This window comes from Balaenoptera physalus (assembly GCF_965194825.1).
Source record: "Balaenoptera physalus genome assembly, chromosome: 13".
NCBI classification, from domain to species: domain Eukaryota; kingdom Metazoa; phylum Chordata; class Mammalia; order Artiodactyla; family Balaenopteridae; genus Balaenoptera; species Balaenoptera physalus.
The window spans coordinates 7582143-7607822 of NC_138892.1; the positions used below are offsets into that span (position 1 = coordinate 7582143).

Sequence of the window (25680 nt, forward strand, 5' to 3'; positions counted from 1 at the left end):
GGGATCTTCCTGGACCAGGGCTCTAACCCATATCCTCTGCATTGGCAGGTGGATTCTTTTTTTTTTTTTTTGGCAAGAGTATTCTTAATCACTGCACCGCCAGGGAAGTCCCAGGAAGGTTTCTTAAAGGAAGTAAACCGTTAGCTGCGCTTTATGTGGTGGACAGAATGACAGCGGGAGGAGTAAGGGTCGGGGCAGGCCGTCTGGCAAAGTCCAGAGCCTTGAGAAAAGGCCATCAGGAGATTTTTTTTTTTTTTTTTTTTAGGAGATTTCTTAAAGCTCAAGATTTGTAGGTCAAAGGCATTAGCAGGGAGGCGGTGAGTCCTAGAGCGATTGATGGCCGCTGAGACAGTTGTGGACGCTGTCCCGCCCTCCCCCCAGGGACTTGGCACTGCGAGCTCGAGACCCCGCCCCAGTCCAACCACTTCTCGGTCAGCAGCAATCGGACTCATCCCGCCAAGGGCCAATTCTGGCCCCGCCCCTCCCTTCCGGGTTCTATCCCTCACTTCCGGTCCCAGGCCCACGCCCCGCCTCCGTCTGGTTTGGAACAATCCGACGGAACCTGCTGGGCTCTGCTCCTCCCTATGCCACGCCCCTTCTCCGTCTGGTGCATTCAGAATTATCCTCCCGAGTCAGCTCAGGCCCCGCCCCTGCCCCGTCCGTGCCACCCCCTGCCTCCGAGATCAAGCCCTGACCACGCCCCTTCTTCGTTTGGCGAGGTCGGGCTGGCCTGCTGGTCCCGCCCCTCCCAGGCCCCGCCCCGTCTAGACTCTTCCCAAAGCCGCTCCGGCGGCCGCATCCTTCGACTCAGCTGGGCGCCAGGAGTTGCAACTATGGCGGTCACCGCTGAGGGCGCCCGCAGGAAGGAGCGCGTCCTCTGCCTGTTTGACGTGGACGGCACCCTCACGCCGGCTCGCCAGGTAGGGCCCCGAAGTTCAGAAGCTCCCGTCGGGAGTGTGACGCGCACACCCGGAGGCCGAATGTGTGGCCTGCAGCGGCGTGACCCCAGGCCCCCCGGGACCATGTGTGGGATGCGGCAACACCCGGCCCCTGACACCCCCGGGCCTTCTGCTGGGAGTGATGGGAACCCGGTTCCCCACGTCAGAGCCCGCGAGCGTCCGCGCCCACGTTCTGCCCGGGAGCGAGCTGGTGGGTCGGATTCTGGAGGGAGGAAGCTGCGAGCAGGGGCCTAGTCCCCTCCCCACCCCACCAGGCCTGGCTCCGGGGCGCCCCCGCCTCCCCAGCCGTGGCTCCCACCCCATTTCAGCCCTAGGACGCACCGGTAGCGCGAAGCTGGCGTCTGAACCCAGGGTTCCATACAAGACTCAGCGCACCCAAGCGTTAGGTCCCCATCGGTGGGGGACAAGGGGGTCTCGGAGCCATCCCACCTGACCTTTGCAAGATTGGGCCTGCGTTTAGTTTCTCAAACCCCTCCCCTCCTCTCCCCCCTTCCATCCCCATCCGCCTCCTCTCCGAGGGAAGGATGGCGGGCTTCTGTACCATTTAGGCTGTTTTGGGGCTCCTTCCACCTGGAGATTGGGGCGGTGGCTAGTCTGGTCCCATGGGGATATTGTGGTACAGGATGGGTGGGAGTGCAGTTTTCCTTCTAAAAACATCTCACTGGGTTGTTGATGCTCCAACCTCTGCTCCACACACTGTTTTTCTCCCTCTGGATCTCACTCAGGATGAACCCCCAGACCCACCCTCACCATCTGGGTGCATGGATAAGCAGGCCTCTTTCTTGCCCTCCAGTCTGGGTCCACCAGGACCTACTGAGGGATCTCCTAGAGCAGGGAGCCAGCAGGTCTAGGTTGCAGGGCAGAGGCTGATAGGAACCCAGGTCTTGGCCTCCCCTCCCCTATGTGAGGGCCCTGGGGGCACAGGAAGCAATCAGGCCACCTGGCCTTCCAGCAGCTCCCAGGGTCCTCAGGGCTGGGAGGAAGAAGACAGTGGAGGGAGGGTAGCAGAGTCTAGGAACAGCCCCTACACCTCCCTCTGACCCTTAGCTCCCCTAACCTAATAGCCTAAACAAGAACAGAGTGTCAATGCTGTCCGCCCACCTGGATCTGTCCTTAGCACTTTTAAAAAGTTAATTTTTAATTGTACACGTATTTACGAAGACATTCTCTTGTAAAGGATGGAAACATAACAGAGGAGGGTAAAGTCCCCTCTGACTAGTCAGGATCCCAGGCCCAGCCCCATCCCCAAAGTTCTAAGGTTTTTTGTGTGCGTTTGTTTTTAGTAAGTGGCATCATACTGTGTGTGCCTTTCTGCAACTTGCTTTTGACAATTAACAGCATGTCTTGGGGCTCTCTCATGTTGGAAGCACAGCCCTGCTTTATTCTGTGTAACCACAGTATAGAATTTCAGAGCAGGTGTGTGCCATTCTCCGACTGACTAGCTTATTTGCAGTTTTTCACTGTTATAAACCATCCCAATGAACATCCATATACACCTGGGCAATTCTGTGTGACAGGGTATTTGCATTTAAAGTTTTAATAGATTTTGCCAAATTACCCTCCAAAGTGACTGCACCAATTTACACTCTCACCAGCAACATATGAGAGTGCCTGTTTCCCCTATGTCCACCCTAGATATTGTCAGCTTTGAATAGCTGAATGTTTGAAAACATGGATTATAACTCATGAGTTTACATTTCCTTGGTGGGGAATCTTTTCAAGTGATTAGTCACTAGTTAACTGTTCATTCATTTCCAAGCACTATCTCATTTAATCCTTAACAGTGACGTGGTTGCTACTCCACATGGTTGTTATTATGATCCCCATTTTATAGATGGGACAACTAAGGCAAAGAAAGGCAGAGCCATTTGCTCAGGTCATCCTGGTATTGAGGGACTTGAGCCAGAGTTTGAACCCAAGTGCATCTAATTTGGAGATCTGGGTTCTAAACCTTGACCTGCCTCAGATCTGGGTGGAACATGGGCTCCCAAGATTCTGAGCACTGAGTAACGTCTAAGTGGAGGTCCCAGACGTGCGGACAGAATGCTGTGCTTCCCTGCCCGCCTGCAGAAAATCGACCCTGAGGTGGCTGCCTTCCTGCAGAAGCTGCGAAGAAGGGTGCAGATCGGTGTGGTGGGCGGCTCTGACTACTCTAAGATTGCTGAGCAGCTGGGAGAGGGAGACGAAGGTAAGAGGAGCAACCAGAGCCAGTTCCACATTTGGGGTGGGGGTGGAAGGAGGGGGGAGTTCGTGAGATCCCTGGAGCAATGTGCCTTCAAAGACCCAGTTCTGCTTCTGTGGGGCAAAGGAAGCAAAGTGAACAGCCAGGTGTTTCCTTCAGTGATTCAACAAACATTTGGTGAGCACCTACTATGTGCCCGGCACTGTGCTGGGCTTTGGAGAAACAGCAGGGAACAAAGCAGACAGAATCCTGACCTTACATAGTTTATGTTCTCAGTTCTCCCTGCTGAGTCTTGATTTCCTCATCTTTAAAATGGGCCTAATCAGTAATGGCTACCATTTGTTGAAAATGACCTTGTGTTAACTTCTTTTCATTTAATCCTCACAACCGCGCTTTAAGGTGGGTATGATTACCCCATTTAACAGAGGAGGATTCTGAAGTCACCCAGGAAGTTGTGTGGACCCAGAGCCCCTTTCTCAGCTGAGTTCCCGGTTTCAGCTCAGTTGAGGCAAATGCCTCCAGTTCCTCAAACCAGAGACTTCCTTGACTTTTCCCTTTTCCCCTCCTCCTCGTTTATTCCATCAGCAAGTCCAAAATGTCTCCCTGTGTCCATGTCTCCATCTCCATGGCCCCACCATAGTGCAGGTGGTCACCTCCCACCTGACCCTGCAGCAGCCTCCTGGCTGTGCTCCAGCCACTTCTTGTGGCAGTCAGAGCCAAAAACTCCCCTTGCAGCCAGCCTTGATAGCACAGTGATGGAAGTTGTAAAACGAAAGGGAAGTCCCCATACAGAGGGGCTGTGAGAGCGCAAAGCAGAAATGACGTCCACTGCCGGGAAGTCCTGGAGGGCTTCCAGAGGAGGGAGCTGGATCTTGGAGAAGAAGTGAAGGGGGAGGGCATCCCAGGCAGAAGGAGCTGCATGAGCAAAGGCCCAGAGCGAAGCACACTGGCTTGTGTGCTTGTTCGGAAAAAACCAAGCTGCAGAAGGCGAGGAGGCTGGAAAAGCAGGTTCTGGATGGAACAAGTGTGCTTTGAATGCCAGACCAAGGGGTGTGGGTTTCATCTCTCTGCTTGGCTCTGGGTACCTGGTCTCACTCTCTTTCTTTCCCCCCTGGCCTCTACATGGCCCTGAAGTCATTGAGAAGTTTGATTATGTGTTTGCTGAGAACGGGACGGTGCAGTATAAGCATGGACGACTGCTCTCCAAGCAGGTCAGTGCCCCCCTTCCCTAGGGCCTTAGGACCCTTTTCCACAGTGGAACAGTCCCTTGGTGGCTTCTGTCCTGGGCGGGGGGGAGCAGCGCTGTGCCCACCACACTCAGAGCCCTGTGTCCCTTGCCCAGACCATCCAGAACCACCTGGGGGAGGAACTCCTGCAGGACTTGATCAACTTCTGCCTCCGCTACATGGCCCTGCTCAGACTGCCCAAGAAGCGGTGAGGTCCCACCCAGCCTGTGTCCTGCTCCTCCTGGGCCTGAGCGAGGAAAGGGGCAGGTCTCTCAGATGGGCCCTGACTTGCCTGTGGGTGGCTTCTTGTGCCCCCTGATGTCCAGGTGGGGCTGGATTTGAATTCAGGGCCCTTCTCCTTCTCTCTGGCTCTCCGCCCTCCCACCCGCCCCCTCCCCACCAGTGGAACCTTCATCGAGTTCCGGAACGGCATGCTGAACATCTCGCCCATTGGCCGGAGCTGCACCCTGGAGGAGCGAATCGAGTTCTCCGAACTGGACAAGGTGCCACCAACTGTGCAACCTTAGGCTATAGGACCTCAGTCACTCAGCCTCTCTGAGCCTTTATTTTCTCATCATTGAAAAGGATTGGGGGGTGGGGGTGGGTGTTCTGATTCAACCAGTTCCCTTTTGGATACCTACCATGCGCCATGGTTGTAGGCACCTCTGCGTCTTTCCAGCACTGCTGGCTTCCCTCCCTTGGTGACCAGCACCACCAGCCACCTACTTACCTGAGCAACACCTAGGGCATCATTTCCACCTGCCCACCCCCATCAAGTCTAGAAGTAACGTCTAGGGTTTCAGCCTCCAGAGTTGGTCTCAGATCCCTTCGCCTCTGTGTGTGCCTCCACCCCCTGCCATAAAGCCCTGCCAGTCAGTTCTCCAGCAGTGCCACTGAGAAGCTTCTGAAGCACATCTATCTGCCCCCATCCACTCCCTGCTTACAGTCCTTCCATGGGTCAGCTTGCCAACGGGACAATGTCCCAGCTGCCTCCCGTGGTGTCCTGAGCCCTGAGGGGTCTGCCTGGCTCAGGGCTCCCTCTTCAGCCTTCTCCCTGTGCCTCTGTTCTTGGAACACACCAAGGTCCCTGTCGCCTTTGGATGTGCTACCCCCGCTGAACCTTGACTTGCGTTTTGCTCATCATCCCCACCATGTACCCCCTCCCTTTCAGGGATGGAGCCAGTCCACCAAGCCTTTTCACGCCAGCCCATCTCTGTCCTTCCCGCTGACCTGCCCTTCTGCTCTCCCCCTGCTCTCTCTGCTCCGGCCATGTCCTCCTTGCTGATTCTAGAGATAGCAGACAGTTTCCTACTTCAGGGCTGTGCCTTCTCACCTCCTTCACATCTGCTCAGGTGTCACCTTCTCAGTGTCACCTTCCCCGAGCATTACACGACACATTGCACCCCCTTGTACCTGCTGATCTTCTCCTCTGTTTTATTTCTTCCCAAGCAGGCATCACCACCCTCTAATCCACTGTATCACCTATTTTTAAATCTTGGTTATTTTCTGTCTCCCCAACTGAAGCTGTAAGCTCCCTAAGGGCTGGGGTTTCTGTGGCTGTTCACTGCTGGATCCACCGGGCCCAGCACATGCCTGACACAAGTGCTTGAGAAATACTTTCTGAATGAATGAAATAGATGATATTATACCCATGTTATGAATGAGGAAACTGAGGCTCAGAGAGAGGAAGTGGCTTACCCAAGGTCACATAGGGAATTAGTTGCAGCCCAAAGATTTGAACTTGGGCCTCCGCCTGCTGCCCTCTGATGTTTCCCTGAGGCTGGGTGGGACTTGCAATGATGTCCTAGCTCATCCCCATTCCCACCCTGTGCCCCAAGGCTTCGGGTAGGCAGTGCCCGCAGGCATGGAGACTTTTCTTGTGGAGTGGTTAAGATGGACCACTGGCTGAGAACCTCCTCCCATGCACATATTGAGAGGTGGCCCTTTCTCAGGCCACCCAGGTTTCTAAACCCAGTTCCACCTCCTACTTGCCCAGTTACCTGGAAAAGTGGCTTCACTACTATGTGCCTCTGTTTTCTCATCCGTAAAGTGGGGATAATCACAGTTCCCATCTCATGAGCTGTAATGAGACAGGACACGCTGACTCTTCCCACAACCCCCAGGGTCTTCTCTTGTCTTTTGGGTCTTGTTTTGCCCTCTTCTGATACTGGAGAGGGACGTGAACCTTCTGATCTCCTGTGTACCCTTCACCAGTGCAGATCTAATATAAATGCTTTACTCTCCTTCAGCCCTACGGACTGGGCGAAGCTGACAGGGCTGAGCCCTGCCCTGAGGTGGACACTGTGACCTGGGACTCAGACTGTCCCATCCCTTTAACCTTCCTCCTCGAGCCTCTGCTCCAAGGCCTCCTTCAGGATACCCCGCCCGTACCCCACTGGCAGGATCTGGCACTGAGTTCAGTTACAGGCCTTTGGGATTCAGGCCCTGGCTCTGCCACTGAGGCTGGGTGACCTTGAACAAGGCATAGCTCCTCTCTGAGCCTCAGTTTCCTCATCTGTAAAGTGGGGGTGGGGGGAGCCATGATATCCACCTGGAAGACTCAGTGAGCTCACATGCATTGTGTGCTCAGCCCAGGGCCTGGCCCACAGCAGCCCACAGAACCTCAGTCTGCTCTCTCCCCTTCTGCAGAAGGAGAAGATCCGGGAGAAGTTTGTGGAAGCCCTGAAAACAGAGTTTGCCGGCAAAGGACTGAGGTTCTCCCGAGGTACGTCAACCCCTTGGAGGGCCTGAAAGGTCTGGTACATGAGCCCACCCCAGGGCCTCACTCCCAAGGCCAGGCTGCACCCCCCAGCATCTTTAGAAACCCCTCCCAGCCCTCCGGGCACAGCAAGGGCAAACTGAGCCAAAACAAGCAGGAACTCCAGCCCCCCGAGGCTTCCCCACCTAAACCCAGGCAACCCACACCTCCCACCCAGTTGCTCAGGTCAAAAACCAAAGCGTCTCCCACCACCACCTCCCCCTACAGTCCACCCCCTACAGTGGCCAGAGGGATCCTTACGGAAAAACAGACCCTGTCATACCCCTGCTTAGAGCCCTTCAGAGGCTTCTTCTCACTCCTCATGAAACCCAGGCCCCCTCCCTGCACCCCAGGGCCCGCATGCCTGTGCCGCTGCCCTTTCCCAGCTTTCTGTGTCACTGGGACACTCCACGCCCTTTCCTGCCTTGGGGATTGTATCATTCCCTGGCAACTGCCACTCTGGCTCAGGTCCAGCTCAATGTCACCTCCTTGGAGAGCTCTCCCCTGATCACACCGTCTGGGGAGCGTCCCTCCCCCACGCCCTGCCCCCTTCATTGACTTACATGATCTGAAAGGTGGTCTGGTCACTTACCACCCATTTCTCCCACCTGGGTCGTAACTCCCGTGAGGATCCTGAGTCTGTCCATGCCCTGTGCCTGGTGCTCAGTAGGCACCCTGGGGTTGTTGAATGAATGAATGAATGAACGAAGGGCCTTGCCCAAGGTCCCCGTGAGCCGCCCCTCTGCTAGCCTCGTCTGCCACCCTCACTCCCACCCCCACAGGAGGCATGATCAGTTTTGACGTCTTCCCTGAGGGCTGGGACAAGCGCTACTGCCTGGACAGCCTGGACCAGGACTGCTTCGACACCATCCACTTCTTTGGGAACGAGACCAGCCCCGTAAGTGTGGCTCAGGCTCAGCCGAGGTCCCCCCACCCCAAGTCACCTCCAGATCGAGGCCAGGACACGGGGTGACAGAACAGACCTCCTGGGAAACTCCCAGAGAACAGCCGCTGCTCACCAGCCCCATTACACAGATTGGAAGGCTGGGGCCCAGAGCTGGCTGGACACTTGCCCCATGTCACACAGCAAGTCAGGGCAGATCTGATGAAGGAGGTGGGCCTCCTGGCGGTTCTGAGGCAGCAGGAGGAGGGGCAGCTGTGTAGGAGCTGGTGTGGGGAGGGGACCCCATGCCGGAGTGGGTGTTGGGCCCCAAACCTGGGCACCTCCTCCAGGCACCACGTGCGTACATATGCCTTCACTGCCCTTCCTCTGTGTACAGGGTGGGAACGACTTTGAGATCTACACAGACCCCCGGACTGTTGGCCACAGTGTGGTGTCCCCGCAGGACACGGTGCAGCGATGCCGTGAGATCTTTTTCCCAGAGACAGCACATGAGGCGTGACCAGGGCCCACACCTGCCCCTTGGGACTTCCAGAGAGCTCTGCCCGGGCCTAAGAGAGCCCCTGGCCCTGGTGCTGGGGGGCGCCAGGGCCCCTCCTCTGGCCCAGGACACCTGCCTCACGTTACCTGCTGAAGGCCCACCTCAGTGGGCCCAGGGTCTGTGCGGACAGCCACCCCCAGCTGGTCAGCTCTTGGCGGGCCTGGCTCCCGTCCTCCACCCCGATGGCCCTGGCTGCGGCTGCTGCTCGTACTTCTGGACAGGACAGGTTTCTGTCTACACGGGAAGCGTGTGCAAGTGTCGGTACGAGATAGAGCGCGCGCTGCTTCCCTGCCCTAGATGGGGCGCAGAGCAGTGGGGAAGGTGCATACTTGTGAGAACTTGATCTCACGTACACTAAACTTCGTGGAACGCGGTGTGGAGTCTGAATGGCTATTTGGCCCCAGTCACAGACGCTGTTACAGCCCCGCCTTTGCAGATGAGGAGACAGGCACAGATGGCAGGGACTTGCCCCGGGTCACAGGGAATCTGATGCAGTCGAGGAGGGTGGGCCACTGAAGCCCCAGACAAGGGCCGTTTGGGTGGGGTGTCCTCCCCCAGCCCCTTCCCCTGGGACCCGGACAGACAGGCAGCTGTGGGCCAGGTTGAGTCACAGTTGAGGGTTTATTGCCAGTGTGAGGAAGGATGGGGGAGTCCAGGTGGCCGGGGGTCTCAGGAGGTCTGACTGGACACTGTGGGGCGGCCCCAGGGCTGACGTTACCACAGCCTGCTTCCTGGTTGGTGCCGAAAGCGGGGGGCTACTCCCGGTGTGTGTGAGGCGAGGGTGTCTTGGGGGCTCCCAAGAGTTAACCTTCTGCCAAGGAAGCCAGGGAGCCTTGTTCCTCAGGGGAAAGGCCTCAGGCCTTGCTAGAGTAGCCCCAGCTCAACGTGGGGGTCAGGCTGGGCCATTCTGAGTTTTAGGGGGCTGGCCACCGCATCTTAGCAGCTCTGGTCTTCCAGCCTCTGTGCTGGGGACGGGGGTGAGATACACAGACCTCAGCTGGTGTCTCCCCTGGGGCCTTGGGGCACCTACAGGGCTGAGGCTCCTCCTAGACAGTCACTGACCCCCACATCCTTGGCATCTGTTTTACTCAGACTGGGTTTCATGAGGATCACTCCCTGGCAGGTCCTCCCTTGAACCCCATTTCTTCCCCCATCAGGTGATGTGCTCTCTGGAGGGGAGTGTGGTGGGAAGGGGGGGTGGGATGGAGGTAGAGCCCCTCCTTCCTGACCTCCCAGGCCAGGCCAACCCCCTGCCCAGGAGTGAATGCACACAAACACATCCTGGCCCAAAAGGAAGAGGGGTACCACACATCTTAAGGGACGGACAAGACAGGGACCACACCTCAGCCACTGGCCTGTTGGTGGCCAGTGGGAGCCACTATCCCACGGCTTTGGGAAGAGGGTCCAGCAAGGGGGGCTGCAGGCTGGTGGTCTCCCAGGCTGAGAGCTATTCTTGCGGCTGGCGCGCCTGAGGGGATGTGTGTTCGTCATCGCTGGGTCCTCAGCGGCCATGATGGCTGGGCACGGGCGGAGCATCAGTGGGGTTTGTGAGTCAGGGCGAAGGGGATGGCTCCATCCAAGCCGGGGGAGCCGTGCCCCCACCCCTCTGCAGACCTTTGCCTCCCCAGGGGGGAGGGGAGGCAGCACGGCTCAGCGAGGCCCAGGGAAGTGGACACAGCCTCAGTTTGGGGTTCCCAGAGCCACTGCCAGGCTGAGGAGGAGGGGCTGGCCAGCAAAACAGGAGCCCCCAAAACTGCCTTCTGCCCCCAGGCCCGTCTTTCCTGCCTCAAGTGTGCTGAGAGAGAGCAGGAAGGAGGGAAGGCCGGGCCTTGGCCATGGGGGGCGCGAGGGGGTGGCCTTTCTGCCCCCAGGTTTCACCCTCTTCCCCGGCAAGAGGCCGGGAGGCCCCCCCAAAGCACTCAGTGGCCTGGCTTCTGAGGGGAGGGATCAGGTCACAGTGGGAGACCCCAGCCCCGGGGGAGGTGGGGTGTGTGAGTAGCACAAGCAGAGTCTGGCCCCCGGGGCCAGGCCTGGAGCAGAGGCAAGGGGAGCCAGCTGGTACGGGGGGCAGGGCCCACTGCTGCCCCGACTCCCAGCCCAGGCCTGACGCAGGCCCTCAGAGGCTCAGTGGACACGCAGATGGGTGTTAGGAGGGCAAGAGGGTCCTGTGCGTATGTGGCAGGGAGGGGAGGAAGGAGAGAGAGTGAAAAGCAGGGAAGGCAGGTCTGGTGGCCTCCCACCCGGTCCAACTCACACAACAGTCACGGGGTGGATGGAGGCACGCACTCACGTCCACAAGCACAGACAGACAGACGTGCACACCGAGGGCCCCTGGGGGACTGGCTCAGCCAGTGCCGTGGGGCGTGGAGCTGGCTGCAGCCCATCTACCCTGTGTGGCTCCCCCCGCCCCGCCTGGCGGCTAGCACGGGGGCCAGCCAGCCTAGGAGCCCACGACCTGGCCGGACCACGTCTCGTGGGGAGTGTGTGGAGCCAGCTGGGTGAGCACCACCTCCACGGCTTGGAACTTCTGGTTCTTGGGCGGGATAGGGCACATCTTGTAGGTCACCTCGTCGCCTTCCACTGGCACGTACTCCCCCTCGATGCTGGTGGGGGGGAGGGGGTGTCAGCCCAGGAGCAGGCCCCCTCCCTGGATGCCCCCTGTGGTCTGGCCTGAGGGCAGCCTAGCCCTGGGCCTAGTTAGGCCAGGGAGTCTGAGCCAGCCTCCCTTCTCAGAGCCTCAGTTTTCTAATCTGTAAAATGGGAATCATAAACAGCCCCTCGCCATGCTACGAAGTGAGATGCAAAAGGGCTCAGGGGGGTTCCCAAGGCTTAGGGCTCAGTGACTCCACAGGTCACGCCTGGCATTAGGGCTGGGGGCCAGGCCTAGACCACCTCCCACCTCCTAGCTTCCCTCCAGGCTGAAAGACCCAGCCCTCTCAGCCCCCGTGATGCGGGAACAGGATCCCAGGACTCAGGCAGTGGTTCCCAGGGCTTCTGGGGTCTGAGTGCCCCCTCTCCATCTGGCCCCAGCCCTCCTCCACCCATGCCCCTGGAGGCCCTATGAGAGGAGAAAGGTGCCAGGAACACAGACTTCAGCCAGTGAGGGGAGAGGCCTAGGGAGCATTCTGGAGGCACTGCTAGGAAACTGCAGCAGGGGCCCAGCCAACAACAGGGAAGGGGGAGGGACTCACTCAGACACATGCACGAAGATGTCCTCTGACCCGTTCTCCGGGGTGATGAAGCCGTGGCCCTGTGAGCGTGAGAACTGCTTACAGACGCCCTTGAACACGGGGCCAGCCGAGGCACGGGCTGTCCTGAAGATAGGGTAGGGGTATTGGAACTGTGGGCTGGGGACCCCCTCCCTGGACCCCCACAGCTCTCCCGGGCCCCGTCTGCGGGGCCTGCCTCAGCGCTGTGGAGAACCCTCCCCAGGCCAGAAAACACCCATAGAGACTAGTTCAGTCCTCTCATCATCCCATTGGACAATAAGGAGACTGAGGCCCAGAGAGGGGAACTGGCTCTCTCAGGGTGCACAGCAAGCGGGTCTCCTGACTCCCAGCCAGTGCCCCTCTCTCTGTACAAGACCCTCCCCTCCTGAGGTTACATGGATTCCTGTTGTAAGATTTCGAAGTGAAGAATGTACAGCCTAGGCTTGAATAACTCCCAGAACGAGGAGCTCACTACCTCCTGAAGCAGCAGTATCCATCCTGTTCACTTATTTGTCATTCACCCATTCATTCATCATTTATTAAGCATCTGCTCTGTGCCTGGTCTTGGGTTGGACATGGGACAATCAGCACTTGCCATCAAAAACCCCTCCTTTGACCAAACCATGTCAGCCTCCCTGTGGCTCCCACAAAACCCTTCCCCAGTTTGACTCCACCCCGTGACCTACCCCGAAGACCCGGGACTGGTCTCTGTCCAGCCTGCCCGCCTCTCTCCAAAGGTCCACCCCATGCCTCTGCTTTTGCCCAGGCTGTTTCATCCACCGGGAGCACCCAGCTTCCTTCTTCACCTGATACATCTTCCCAACCCAGCTAGGACATCTTCCCTGATGCCCAACATTGGGTCCTCACGCCCAACCCGGCCAGGTGTAGTGAATGGTGGACAAATTCCCTCTGGATTGTAAGCACCTTGCAGGCTGAGACTGCCTTATTCATCACTGGATCCCCTGGTCGGGAGCTCAGTACAGCTTTGTGGAATGAATGAATGCTAGCAGTTACTGGAAGGTCCTTACACAGCTGCCCTGTCCTCGGGTGAGGACAACAGGGGATGGAGGAGGAGGGGAGCTGGGCAGCCCCGACTGGAGCGCTGTCCTGGGGAAGGACCACCAGAGCCTGGACGAGGGGCAGGTACTCACGCTGAATACGTCCTGGTCCGTTTGGTGGGCAGGGGACTGGGCAGGTCCCGAGATGAGACACAGCCTCGCTCCCAGACCCTGCTGCCCTCCCGGTGGAACGGGAAGGTGGGCCAGACAGGGGACTTGGGGGAGTGGAGCGGGGGCACGACTGGGGGTGGTGTGGGCTCCGAAGTCATGGCAGAGCCAGGGGGAGAGCCTGGTGGGCTCCCAGGAGCAGGGGCCGGTGAAGGGCTTGGGCGTCCTTGCGGGCAGGGCCCGGCCTGGCCCTGCTCGGCGGCCTCACCAGCCACAGGCTCCGTCTGGAAGGGGGAGAAAGAGGTACAGGTGAGTGTGGTCCAGGATGTGCAGCTTCTGGACACAAGTCTGGAGGGCTGGGCCTGCCTGCTACTCCTGACAGAGTGAGTTCAGGCCACTCAGCACCTGCACTCAATATCCTCCCCAGAAAAACAAAATGGTCATAGAACCTTGCTGTGGGCTGAACTGTGTTCCCCTAAAATTCACATGTTGAAATCCTAACCCCTCCAATGTGATAGTATTTGGAGATGGGGCATTTGGGAGGTAACTAGGTTTAGATGAGGTCAGGAGGGTGGGGCCCCCATGATGGGATTAGTGTCCTTAGAAAAACAGACATCCCCCCACCCAGAGCTTGCCTCCTTTCTCCCTGCCTTGTGAGGACACAGCCAGAAGGGGGTGGTCTACAAGTTAGGACGAGAGCTCTCCCCAGACAGAGCCAGACCATGCTGGCACACTGATCTTGGACTTTTAGTCTCCAGAGCTGTAAGAAGTAAATGTCTTGTTTAAGCCCCCAGTCTGGGGTATTTTGTTAATGGTGATCCAAGCTGACCGAGACTAACCAAAAAGCTTCCTTCCAGCTTGAAGTTCAATTCTTTAACTTGGGGCCCTAAGAGGTGGGATGGGTAAAGTGACCATTGATCCGGGACACAGTGTGGCACAACTGCTAGCAGTTTCAAATCCACAGACCTGGATCTGAATCTCAGCTTTGTCACCTGTAACTTGGTGACCTCAAGCAAGCCACTCAACAGTTCCAACATGGCAGGTGGGAATGTGGGCGAATGTGGACCCAAAAGGTCTGGGTTTGAATCCTGGCTCCTCTACCTACCAGCTGCGCAGCCTTGGTCAACACTCATAACTTTGACTTGGTTTCCTGCTCTGTAAAATGGGGATAATGTTGGTTCTTATTTCTCAGAGAGGTTGCTGTGAGGATTAAATGACTTTCTACATGCTTAGAACAGGACCAGGGCATGGTGAGCTCTTAGGAATGTTGGAGATTTTTCCTGAGCCCCAGGTTCCCCCTCTCTAAAATGAGGTTGAGAATGCTTACCATGCAAGGCTGCTGAGGTTTTTGTTTTTTGGTCACACCACACAGCTTGTGGGATCTTAGTTCCCGGACCAGGGATTGAACCCAGGTCCACGGTAGTGAAAACCCGTGTCCTAATCACTGGACCACCAGGGAATTCCCCTGGTTGCTGAGGATTCAATGATTTAGTGTGTGTGACGGCATCTGGCATCTTGTAGGTACCCAATAAATTGCTATTATCAGTGCTAATCAATAGAAATTCCCCAGTCAACAGCTCAGTGCCTGGATGACCTTAAAAAAATTCATCCTATATTTTTCTCTGCAGAGGAAGAGAATGTAGTTCCCCCACCCATGCACTCACCCCTCCCTCCCCCTCCCCAGGGGTTGGAAAGTCTTGGGCTCCAAGAGACGCTAGCTGTTGATTGAGCCTGGGGCGGGCGGCCTGCCACAGTGGGGCCAGGCAGGACGCCTGGACCAGGAGAGCTCCAGCTCCGCTGCGTGTTAGCCGTGGACTTGGGTAGCACTTCCACTGGCCTCAGCTTCCTCATCTGTATAATGGAGCTGATAAGCCCTGCCTCACAGGCTAAGGTGAGGCTTGGCTAAGGGGGGGGGATACAAAGAAGTGCCCATTGTCCATGGTCATATAAGAGTGAGGGTGACGAGTTCTCCACCTCCTCACCCCCATTCCTTCACTCCCCCCCCACTTCACCCAAAGGCCTTGGGGCCAGAGGTGAATCCCTGAACTAAGTCTCTTTCTGGCCTCCATCTCCGCCCTGCCCCGCCCCCCAGGGAAGAGTTTAGGACTCCAGAGCCCTGCATGGACTAGAAGAGCCGAGGGGTCACCCCATTCAACCCCCCTCATTGGAGCAGGTCTCCTGGCCACTGTTCAAGGTCACATAGCAAGTGGGACTTTTCTGGGTCAAGGTGACGAGCTGGCTCTGCCATCCCTGGGGGTGGAGATGCAGCCTCCCTCCTCCCCAGCAAGCCCCCCACACATCCCCTCCAGCCGGGAGAACTGCCGGGGGTGGGGTGAGAATGGCCCCTCACAGCCCCTCATGCTGACGTGCAGTTTTTCTCTCTGAGCCCACTTGAGGAGGCAGGGATGGGCCAGGTTTAGCATTTTTATCCCCATTTTATTTTATTTATTTATTTATATATTTATTGGCTGCGCCGCCCCGCGGCTTGTGGGATCTTAGTTCCCCAACCAGGGATCGAACCCGGGCCCTTGGCAGTGAAAGCATGGAGTCCTAACCACTGGACTGCCAGGGAATTCCCATGTCCCCATTTTAGAAAGAAGAAAACTGAAGCAGTCACAGAAAAGCTTGCACATGAATGTCCATGGCAGCATTATTCATAAAAGCCTCAAAGTGGAAACCACCCAAGGGTCCAACAACAGATAAATGGATAAACAAAATGTGGTTAACCATAAAGTAGAGTATTATTCAGCCATAAGAAGAAATGAAGTACCGATACGTGTTACATTACAGCTGAGCCTTGAAACCGTGAACCTTGAAATCATGATGCTAAGTGGAAGAAGCCAGTCACAAAAGACCACGTATTTCGTGATTCCATGCGTGTGAAACGTCCAGAATAGGCAGACCCATAGAGACAGGAAGTAGATTAGTGGTTCCAGGTTTTGGGGAGGGGGAAGGAGAATGAGTAGTGACTGCTAATGGGTACAGGGTTTCTTTTGGGGGTGATGAAAATGTCCTAAAATTGACTACAGTGATGTTGCACAACTCTGTAAATATACTAAAAGCCGTTGACTTGTCCATCTTAAGCGGATGAATTATATGGTGTGGGAATGATATCCAATAAAGCTGTTACCAAAAAGGAAGACAGGCAACAAAGCTACCCAAGATGACACAGCCAGGAAAGCAGGAGATGACGGGCCCTGCATCACAGCCCTGGGTGCCTGCTTCCCTAACTGGGTGAGGGTGGCCGGTGGCAGGGAGAGAAGCTCGGCCTCCCTTTCTCCAGAAAGCAGGGCGGCGCGGCCTGCCCACTGCACAGTTTTCCCAGGCCTGGTATTGTGCTTGGCGGTGACAGCCTGTGCTGGGAGGTCATGGCGGGTGGAGGGGAGGGAAGGAGGTGGGGGAGGGGCAGAGGCAGCCCACGGTGGTTACCAGGGAGATGCAGCTGAGCTGGGCCCTGCTCTGGCCAGCCAGGCCTCCAGACCCAAGACTGAGTGAGCGTGGCTCCCAGGTCTCATGCAAAGCCGGCAGTGGGGAAGGGGAAAGAGGCACTGATTTTCCAGGGCTAGGGTTGAGGGCAGCCCCCCTCCTTCCCTTCCCCCAAATGGGCCAGGCAGCAGAGGGGGAGGAGAAGGGGATGGAATAACAGCAACAACAGACATTCATCCCCTCTAGCTCCCAGCCCACAACCCCACCTACCCAGAGGGGCTCCCAGGGAGAAGGCGAGGAGTTGACCTTCGGGCAGGAGTTGGGGCTGGAGGGGCAGACGAAGTAGCCCCCACAAGTGCCAAGAGCGCTGCTCTGCGATCTCCCCTCTCTCCTTCCTCTTCTGGAAAATGGGGATTACAAGAATCCCTCCTCCGAGAGCTTCAGTGAGGATGACATGGGATGGAATGGGGGAAGCGCTGGGTGGGTGCTGGGTAAGAGGTTGCTCCTTCCGGACAGTGTGGCTAAGTTGGGCATGGAGGGGAGAGGGAGTGGGCGGAAGGAGAGACCCGCCAGCCAAAGCCACCCTTTATGCCCATCTTCCCTGTTTCCCCAAGGACTCACCCACACACTAGGTCCCTGCGCTGCCCCTCATAGCTTCTCCTTTCATTTAGTTCCTGCAATAGTCCTTTAAGGCTGGTGCTATTATGACCCCATTTTGCAGATGAGGAAACTGAGGCTCAGAGAGGCTGTCACTCACTTAAGGCCACACAGCAATTAATGTCTGAGCCAGGACTTGAACCAGGGGAATCTGACTCTGGAGCCTTGGAGTGGGAAGTCAAGAGTCCTGGGTTCAGCCCCTGCATTGCTACTGACTTGCTGTGTGACCTTGGACAGAGTCTTACGCTCTCTGGTCCCTGCCAGAGCCCTGGACTTGAAGGAACTGCACAGTGCAGGGCAGCCTGGGAGACTAGGGAGAACGGAACAAGGGGGTGCAGAGTAAGCCTCCAGTTCAAACCCTTTCTCCAGAATATTGCCACAGAAGGGGGCAAGTGAAGGCAGGGCTTTTATTGTCTGAATGCTATACACAGTGTTTACACAAAGTCTTTACAGGACTTCCCTGGTGGCGCAGTGGTTAAGAATCAGCCTGCCAATGCAGGGGACATGGGTTCGAGCCCTAGTCCAGGAAGATCCCACATGCTGCAGAGCAGCTAAGCCTGTGGACTACAACTACTGAGACTGCATGCTGCAACTACTGAGCCCGTGCGCCTAGAGCCTGTGCTCTGCAACAAGAGAAGCCACTGCAATGAGAAGCCTGCACACAGCAACGAAGACCCAACAGATCCAAAAATAAATAAATAAAATAAATTTTTTTTAAAAAGTCTTTACAGAAATTATTTTCCATTTTTAAATTTCCCAGTTGCCCTCAAAGGTTGAAATTACAATTGTTTCCATTTTACATACGAGGAAGCTGAAGATCAGAGAGGTTAAGTGACTTGCCCAAAGTCACACAGCAGGTAAGTGACAGAGGCCAGATTTGTCTGAAAGCAAATGGTGCTTTTCCTGCGAGGATAAATTCTGTTCCTGGTTCAGCCAAGGCAAGGCTGAAGTTTTCCCAAAAGAACTTTCCCTGAGAAAGGGGAAGTAAACTCCAAAAGCAGAGAAATAGATGTGTCTGTAGAACATGTGTTTCAACTCAAACAGAGCTAAACCCTAGCTCCCGAGGAATTCGGTGTGCCCATCTGGGGGCATCTCTGGCCTGGAATAATGCCCTTCAGAACTATCAGTTGGAGGGCAAGAGGACAGCTCAGGACCCAGAGGGCCCAGGATTGAATCCTGGCTCTACAGTGTTCTAGCTGAGTGACCCTCCCTCTCTGAGCCTCAGTTTCCCCATCTGTCCAATAGGGCAAATCGTAGCACCCTGTCCAGGTTATGAGGGGAGCTGAGGAGCTGTGTCAGTGGTCCACCTGTGAGTGTTTTGGTTCTGACCCTGCCAGCCAAGATCCTCTTCATTTCCCTGCAAGAAGATCAAACCCCAGCAGTTCCACAGACAAAAGGGCCAGGGGAGCTGAAAACAAAACATCAGGGCCGTTCAGAGATAACCCTAGGCAAGGTTGTGATACAGCTTCACGGGGCTGTGAATGGTGACTCAGCCCTGACAGCAGGTGGCCATCAACCTGGTGTTGGGGCTCCTCCAATTATCAGCTCCCCCACAAAGAACGGGGCAGGAGATGGCCCTCAGAGTCCTCTGTTGACCAAGCGAATCCCTCTCCTTCTGGGCAGATCAGGGAAAGCAAGCTGGCTCAACCACCCAGAACTGTGTGACCTGGGGCAAGCACCTGCCCTTCTCTGGGCCTCAATTTTCTCCTCAGCTACATGAATCTTCGTTGGCCCAGATGACTCATGAGGGTCACTCCAACTCTCCTCTGAGGTTGTCAGAAGCACACACGTCACTGAATATGATTGCCAGGCTCTGGGACAACAAACAGGAGAGGAGCCAACCCTGCCCTTAGAGGGCCCCAGTCCACTGGGGGTAGCAGATACACAAGTAGAACATAGGGTGGTTAGTCCTGATACGACAAGATCACAGCCACGGGGACTTCCCTGGTAGCGCTGTGGTTAAGAATACGCCTGCCAATGCAGGGGACATGGATTTGATCCCTGGTCCGGGAAGATCCCACATGCCGCGGAGCAACTGAGCCCATGCTCCACAACTACTGAGTCTATGCTCTGGAGCCCATGAGCCACAGCTACTGAGCCCGCGTGCTGCAACTACTGAAGCCCGCGCGCCTAGAGCCTGTGCTCCGCAACAAGAGAAGCCACCGCAATGAGAAGCCTGTGCGCTGCAACAAAGAGTAGCCCCTGCTCACCTCAACTAGAGAAAGCCCGTGCACAACCATGAAGACCCAACACAGCCAAAAATAAATAAATATATAAATTTATTTTAAAAAAAAAGAAAACAAAACAAATTTCAAGTAGTGAGTTTAAAAAAGAAAAAGATCACAGCCACCATCGATTGATTATTAACCGTGTGCCAAGTGGTATGCCAAACCCTTTGCCCTGTTTCCTCATTTGTTCCTCACAACAAACCTACATGATAATTCCTGTTATTAACCCTGTTCTTCAGAGGAGTAAACTGAGGCCCAGAGAGGTGAAGAGTCTTGCTGGGGTCACGCAGCCTGTGGGCCAGCACTTCTGCACCCTGGAGATGTTTTGGGGGGCGGTGCAGAAAGGCCTCGGGTGGGAGGTGGGGAGGGAGGAGCAGCAGGTCCCTGAAAGCTCCTGCCTCCCCTGGAGAAGGAAGAGCAGGGCTTGGGGTTCTATTTCTGGCTTTGTGCTGACTCAGACCATGACCTTGGGTGAGTCACTTGTCAACTACAGCAAGCTTAAAAGCAACTCCCTCAATAAAAAGATCCCAGCCCAAGGCCCCATTGTGGAGGAACAGAGAGGGGGAGGAATGGGTATGGTGGCTTAGAAAGGGGAAGGACAGGGAACACAGGGTGATGGTGGAAGGGCTTTCTGAACTTTGAGGTCTTGTCTGTGATGGGCCAGAGGAGGGTGAGGAAACAGCCTCAGAACCACCAGAGGGAAGCTGGCACTTCCCCGGCCCCTCCCCATCTCCCAGCCTCCCAGACACTCCTTAAAATACATCAGTGCCAAAGCTGCTCTAGCAGCTGGAGGTGACCTAATTAAACCTGGTTCTTTCCCTCTCCCACAGCGTGTTTGCGTGTGTGTGTGTGTGTGTGTGTGTGTGTGTGTGTGTGTGTGTGTGTATTGAGGGGGGGGGGGTGCCGCTGCCCCGGCCAATACTTGAGCTTAATTGAGACCCTTTAACTCTCCTCCTTGTCATGTCCCCAAGCTGCCCTGGGGGGCTGCTATGATTAAGCCCTTTGGGCTTCCTGGGCATTAGTGGGGGTAGGGATGCCAGGATGGGCACCACGAGATCCATGCTCACATCCCAGCTCCGCCGGGCTGTGTGACCCTGGGCAAGTTGCTTCCCCATCCTGAGTCCCCCTAGGAAGAGGTATGGACTGGTCAAAGTCACATTTAGACTGGCCGAGCTTGCATTCAAATCAATATAACCCCAAAGCCCATGAGCTTTCCAGCGTGCCGTGCCAGTCATCCTGGTGACCATCATTTCACTGGCTTTGGGGCAGGGGAAGAGCTCCCCGCTCCCATTGCTTTTTGCCTCCCATCTTAATGCTCTGCATGGACAAAGGTCTGAATTGCCCCAAGCCCTCTTCCCACCAGGCTCTGGGTCGTGGTTTTGCTGGTTGTTACCAGTGGATGTGACCAGCTCAGCTAAGCCCTGAGCTCCCTCTGCTGGTGCCACTCTAGACCAGCCTGCAGGTGTCCCCTCCCCACCAGCCAGCTGTGTGGGACCCCCCAGTCCCCCCTAGGGAGGCCCCCTCCATGGCCAGTGGACTTCTGTGAACATTGCCCATCCATCTCTCTCCAGGCCTGGGAGAAACCTCTGTGGCCAAGATTGTCCCCTGACCTCTCCCAGGCCCCTGTGGGCCGGTTCCTGCTTACACCTGTCTTTGTTTTCTTTTTTGGAGGAGGGTCAGACAGAGCCAGAGGGGCGGGGCAGATACGGGGAAATAGATGTTTTTGGAAAAGACTGAAAAGAAATGGTGGGGGGAGGTGGGGTAGGAGGCTGGGAGGAGGAAATATCCAGAATTTGGAGGACCCAGAGGCCTCCGGGATGGAGTCAGTTTTGGGGAACTGGCTCCCCAACCCCCAGGGGGCTGGAGACAGCCCCTTCCCAGGGAGAGGTCTCCACTGGAGCACATCCAGGCGGGCACAATGCCAGGCTCTCAGAGAGGTTGCCCACCCTCCACCCGGGCACACTTCCTCTTCCCCTCCCCCAGCCCCAGCGGATGCAGCAGTTCACACTCTGTATTTATTATTGTTCTCGCTCCGCGTCTCCCTCCCCTCTGCCTGGGAAGAGTCTGCAGGCTGGCAGATTGGCAGGAACCTGCTGTCTCCCTTCTGGGTGCCAGCATCACCCCTTATCTCCGCCTGGACTCCTTGTGCCAGGGTCAAGCCACTGAGGGACTTGGCACTAACCAAGGCTGCCTGAGTCCCTGAATCCCACGGCAGGGGACCCAGCAGCCCCTGGCTTATCACCCCTGCCCTCCAGGGGCTGCGTCCTGGCAAGGGTGGAGGTTAGAGCCAGACCAGTGGGCAAGGGAGAGGAGTGGCCTTAGGAGAGGCAAGAGTTCCTGGTGGGGTTGGCTCTGAGGCAAAGGGGAAGATAATAACATGGAGCCACCTCTCCAAGCCAATTAACACAATTATCCCCCATCACATCGGGGAAGAAATAGAGTCAGGATGAGACAGCTGCTCCAGGTCCAACTGTCTGCCTGCCCCAGACGGTCCCTCCCGACCCCCAGCCCCAGATTCCAAGGGGAAAGACCTGTTTTGCTCCCTGCTGCACTCTCTTTTCAGTGTCTGGTAGGAGCACAATGATTTCTCCAGTCATTTCTCTCCCCCTGGTTCCCAGACAGGAGGCTGCGGCTTGGCAGGTGTCTGTTGCTCTCTGTTTCTTGAGCCAGACACAAGTCCCAGACACACACACACACACACACACACACACACACACACACCCTCTCACAGGGAGCCACACAGCCTCAGCTTCCCCTGGGGGCCAGGGAGAGGGAGGGCAGGCGGCGGGATGGCCCGGTGGGCTCATGTGCTCAGCCGCCTGCCCCTCTTCTGTAAACTGAACGGGGCTGAACCAGCCCCAGGGGAGGTGCCCACCTTCCCAGAGCCCCCAAGTCGCGCCTCCCTCCTTCGCCCCTGCCAGAGCCAGCTTCCAGTGTGCCCTCGGTGTGCCCGCACGGTCTAGCCCCTTACCTCTCCCTGGCAGCTGAGGTCCTGGCACTGCCTCCTGCAGCCGGCTTCAGACTCGGCCTCTCTCGCGCGCTTGGAGCTGATGAGCAGGGGATGGGTCTGAAAGATGTGCTGTGTGTGTGACTCCGTGTGTGTGTGTGTGTGTGTGTGTGTGTGTGTGTGTGTGTGTGTGTGTGAGAGCATGCGGCACCTCGGGCCCCTCACTCACTCACACACGCCTTCCTCCTGACGTCAGGAAGAGCAGGAGGGAGGGACCGGGATGGGAATTTGTACTCCCTGCTTAAAGGGACACAGGGCCCCGTCTCCTCTGGCCCCGGCGCCACCTCCTGAGTCAGACGCAGGCAGTGCGAGAGAGTTAGCTGCGTCTCTCAGGGCCCTAAAGCTTCTTTTTCTGGAAAGTGGCTTTTATTGCCAGGCCAGGGTATAATTTGCCCTGCCAGGTGGGAGCCATTGCTGAGGAATGCAGAGGAGGAAGAGCCAGGGACAGCCTGCATTCCTGGCAGTGAGGGAGCAAGTGGGGTGGTGAGTGAGTGTGCGTGGGGGGGGGGGGCGCGGGGGGGGGTGAGTCTGGGAGAATGGAGGCCACAGCAGGGTCCCAGGGACTCTCAGACCTCCCTCTCCCCTCTGTACCCTCTCGCGTCTCCTGCCCTCCACTGGTCTGTCCCTCACTTGGCTCTGAGATCCTCGTGAGTGAACCCACGTGGGTAGGTCGCAGGAACCCATCTCTTCCTCCATCTGGCCCACAGCAGGCCCTTGAGCTATTTCTAGTGAATTGAACTGAATTGAAGAGTGAACGTTTGCTTCACACACACACACACACACACACACACACACACACACACACACACACACACACACACACACACACACACGCACACAAGCACCACAGCCTGGGAAGCTCTCCAGATGCCCTGGATGTGAGTCTCAGCCCCAGTGCTTCCAAGCTGGGTGACCTTGGGCAAGTCTCTTGTGACTCTGGTCCTCCACACACTGTGTAAAGTAAGGAAGGAGGCCCTTTCTGAGGGGGCTGTTGGAGGCCCCAGTGCAGCCCCTGTACAAGCCCGGGCCTGGCGGCAGGAGGCCCCAGTGCAGCCCCTGTACAAGCCCGGGCCTGGCGGCAGGAGGCCCCAGTGCAGCCCCTGTACAAGCCCCGGCCTGGCGGCAGGAGGCCCCAGTGCAGCCCCTGTACAAGCCCCGGCCTGGCTGCAAGAGGCCCCTACAAACTGGTTCCTCTTCACTCTTCCCGTCCCTTCTCCTCAGCCTCGGCTTGGAAAGAAGGAAGTCTGTCCCTCACATATCTTTAGTACTGCTGACACAGCATGGCATTTTCAAAAGAAGCCTTATTAAAAAAAAAGGAGTGGGGAGTTTTAAAGGAGACAATTAAGAAAGATATAAATACCTAATAAAAATAGCTAGTAAGAGGCATTGAGGGCACCCCACCTGTCAGGCAACCTGCTTTGCCCTCATTTAAAGCTCAGGACAATCCAGCAATGTATTATCATCATCTGGATTTTGCTGCTGAGGAAAGAGTGGCTCGGGTAGGATGAGTGACTTGCCTGCATTCCTCATCTGGTTAGAGGGGTATCTGAACCAATGTGACCACTTATCCTTGCCCTTCCAGTACGTCCCCGAACAATCAGATTTCTGATTCTGCAAGAGAGATGGTGATACACGTCAGCTGTTGTTACCTGAGGCCCCTGCGCAGAGGACCCCATCCCCCCTTTAACTCCTCCTCTTCCTCTCTGCCTCCATCTCTTCCAAAGATAATAATAGTTTCCAAAGTGCCCGCCCAGGCGTCATCCCACCTGTTTCCTATAACAACTCTGGGAGGTTTACCTGGGTGAGGAAACAGGCTGGACAGATTGTGTCACCTGGCTCAGAAGTGACAGAGAGATGGGCCAGGGGCCTGGGCCCCAGGCTCTGGACCCATGATTTTCATACTCACCCACTTGTTCTTCTGGAGAAGGGCTGGGGCCAGGGTGGACACCTGTGATTTTCCCTGCCCACCACCCGCTGTCCCTTCTGGGGGGAAATGCCTCCCTGCTTTCACCTGGGGACTCCTCTCTCCCCTGTCTTGGTCCACAGGACGCCTGGCCCAGGACGGGCCAATCAGAACCAGAGTCAGGCCTTGGGCTGGAATGCCCGGCAGGCTCTTCTCCCGCGGCTCCTGAGTTGGTAGAGTTTCAGCCTTGGGCTGTTGGTCGCTGGGCGGCGGATTACGAGCCAGCCAGTGGAAGGGAGTGGCCAGGGAGGACCTCTCTGAGGAGATGACGCTTAAGCTGGGCCCCAAGTGACAAGAAGTATCTGGCCTTGCCACCATCGAGAGAGAACTGTGGGAAGAGGGGACGGTGTGTTAGAAGGCCCTCAGGTGGGAGTGAGCTTTGGCGTGACAGAGGACTGGGAAGGAGGCTGGTGTGGCTGGAAGGGGTGAGGGAAGGGAGAGGTAGGGTATGAGCCTGCAGGCTGGGAGGCAGGGCCTCAAAGGCCAGTTCTGAGGAAGCTGCGGCTTGGTCTGCTGCGGACAAGGCCAAGGCAAGGGCCAAGGGCCTGACCTGTCCCTTCACATCCAGCCTCCGGCCTCTGAGGCCCTCCCCGCCCCGCCAGCTGGCGAACATGTGCTGCGGCTGCCAGGCAGCCGGGGAGCCATGAATGAAGGAGGCTGGGCTGAGGTTTGAAATAGTGTTATGATTATTCTCGACAAAGACGAGAGGGCACAGCTGTTCATTCAGGAAAAGAGCAGCCCGTGGCACCACCCACCTACCCACCAGCAGCTGAGTTACAAAGAAATCATCTGCTGAAAACCAGGGGCTCCGCCTTGGAGGCTATTTCTGTGGAAACCAAGAATTCAAAAGCTCATCTCCTCGAAAGCCTCCCTTGCCTTGTAGAGACTGTAGAGGTGGGTCAAGGCAGAGCAGCCTCTTAGTCTTATTGATTCCAATCGAATTATAATCCCCATTTTGGTGTTGACTGTCAGCCCACAAGTGGGGGCCAGTTCTGGGCTTACGTGGCCTTGAATCCACATAACCCTTTAAGGTACACACACTCCTAAGGTGTTGGTGCCGCTTGACAGATGCTGAAACTTAGGCACAGAGAGGTTAAGAAACTTACCCAGCACCACACAGCTGGTGATAGAGCTGGAATTAAAACGCAGGAATTCTGACTTCATTACATTCTTGTTCTTTCTGCTACACCACAGTGCCTTTGCGATGTCTTCAGTTCCCTGGATGCCCTTCTCCTCCACTGTGAGACTCATCTCCAGCCTCTACTAACGATTTTACCCAGTAAATCAGAGTGATCCTTCCCTCCTCTCTGGCTATGCCCCAGTCATCTTCTCTAATTCAACTACTGCCCTTCTGCCAGAGAAGATCTTTTCCTGCAGTTCTGACAACATCATTTGTTCATTCACTCATTCATTCGACAAATATTTACTGACTACTTACTATGTGCCAGATGGTCCAG

The 25680-nt window shown here is 56.4% G+C and overlaps 2 protein-coding genes across 4 annotated transcripts; one reads left to right on the forward strand and one right to left on the reverse strand.

Moving 5' to 3' along the window:
* Positions 1 to 719: 719 nt before the first annotated feature.
* On the forward strand, positions 720 to 17749 carry PMM1 (phosphomannomutase 1). Of its 3 annotated transcripts, none has more exons than XM_082420680.1 (8): positions 720 to 920; positions 3030 to 3147; positions 4276 to 4352; positions 4484 to 4575; positions 4771 to 4870; positions 7017 to 7092; positions 7908 to 8023; positions 17470 to 17749. In XM_082420680.1, exons 1-8 carry the CDS (start codon positions 834 to 836, stop codon positions 17578 to 17580), a joined length of 777 nt encoding a protein of 258 aa, XP_082276806.1. In that variant the 5' UTR covers positions 720 to 833; the 3' UTR covers positions 17581 to 17749. The 3 variants fall into 3 exon arrangements, with proteins under 3 accessions (XP_082276806.1, XP_082276807.1, XP_082276805.1); XM_082420681.1 differs by having other exon boundaries at positions 725 to 920; positions 17479 to 17749; XM_082420679.1 differs by lacking the exon at positions 17470 to 17749 and adding an exon at positions 8406 to 8938 and having other exon boundaries at positions 729 to 920.
* Positions 9170 to 22523, reverse strand: CSDC2 (cold shock domain containing C2). Its single transcript, XM_082420706.1, has 4 exons — positions 22225 to 22523; positions 12928 to 13226; positions 11759 to 11881; positions 9170 to 11170 (listed from the first exon to the last, which is right to left on the reverse strand). The coding sequence occupies exons 1-4, from the start codon at positions 22402 to 22404 to the stop codon at positions 11008 to 11010; spliced, it is 765 nt and encodes a 254-aa protein (XP_082276832.1). The 5' UTR covers positions 22405 to 22523; the 3' UTR covers positions 9170 to 11007.
* Between the last annotated feature and the right edge of the window lie 3157 nt (positions 22524 to 25680).

What these genes read in the sequence shown, in the direction of transcription:
- CSDC2 (XM_082420706.1), bottom strand. Translation starts at nt 22,404, where the DNA reads ATGCTCTCACACACACACACACACACACACACACACACACACACACAC. An exon ending in CGGACCAGGACGTATTCAGC is followed by an intron (nt 11,882 to 12,927) that starts GTGAGTACCTGC and finishes CCCTATCTTCAG; the next exon opens with GACAGCCCGTGCCTCGGCTG. An exon ending in ATCTTCGTGCATGTGTCTGA is followed by an intron (nt 11,171 to 11,758) that starts GTGAGTCCCTCC and finishes CCCCCCCACCAG; the next exon opens with CATCGAGGGGGAGTACGTGC.
- PMM1 (XM_082420679.1), top strand. Translation starts at nt 834, where the DNA reads ATGGCGGTCACCGCTGAGGGCGCCCGCAGGAAGGAGCGCGTCCTCTGC. An exon ending in GCTGGGAGAGGGAGACGAAG is followed by an intron (nt 3,148 to 4,275) that starts GTAAGAGGAGCA and finishes ATGGCCCTGAAG; the next exon opens with TCATTGAGAAGTTTGATTAT. An exon ending in GACGACTGCTCTCCAAGCAG is followed by an intron (nt 4,353 to 4,483) that starts GTCAGTGCCCCC and finishes TCCCTTGCCCAG; the next exon opens with ACCATCCAGAACCACCTGGG.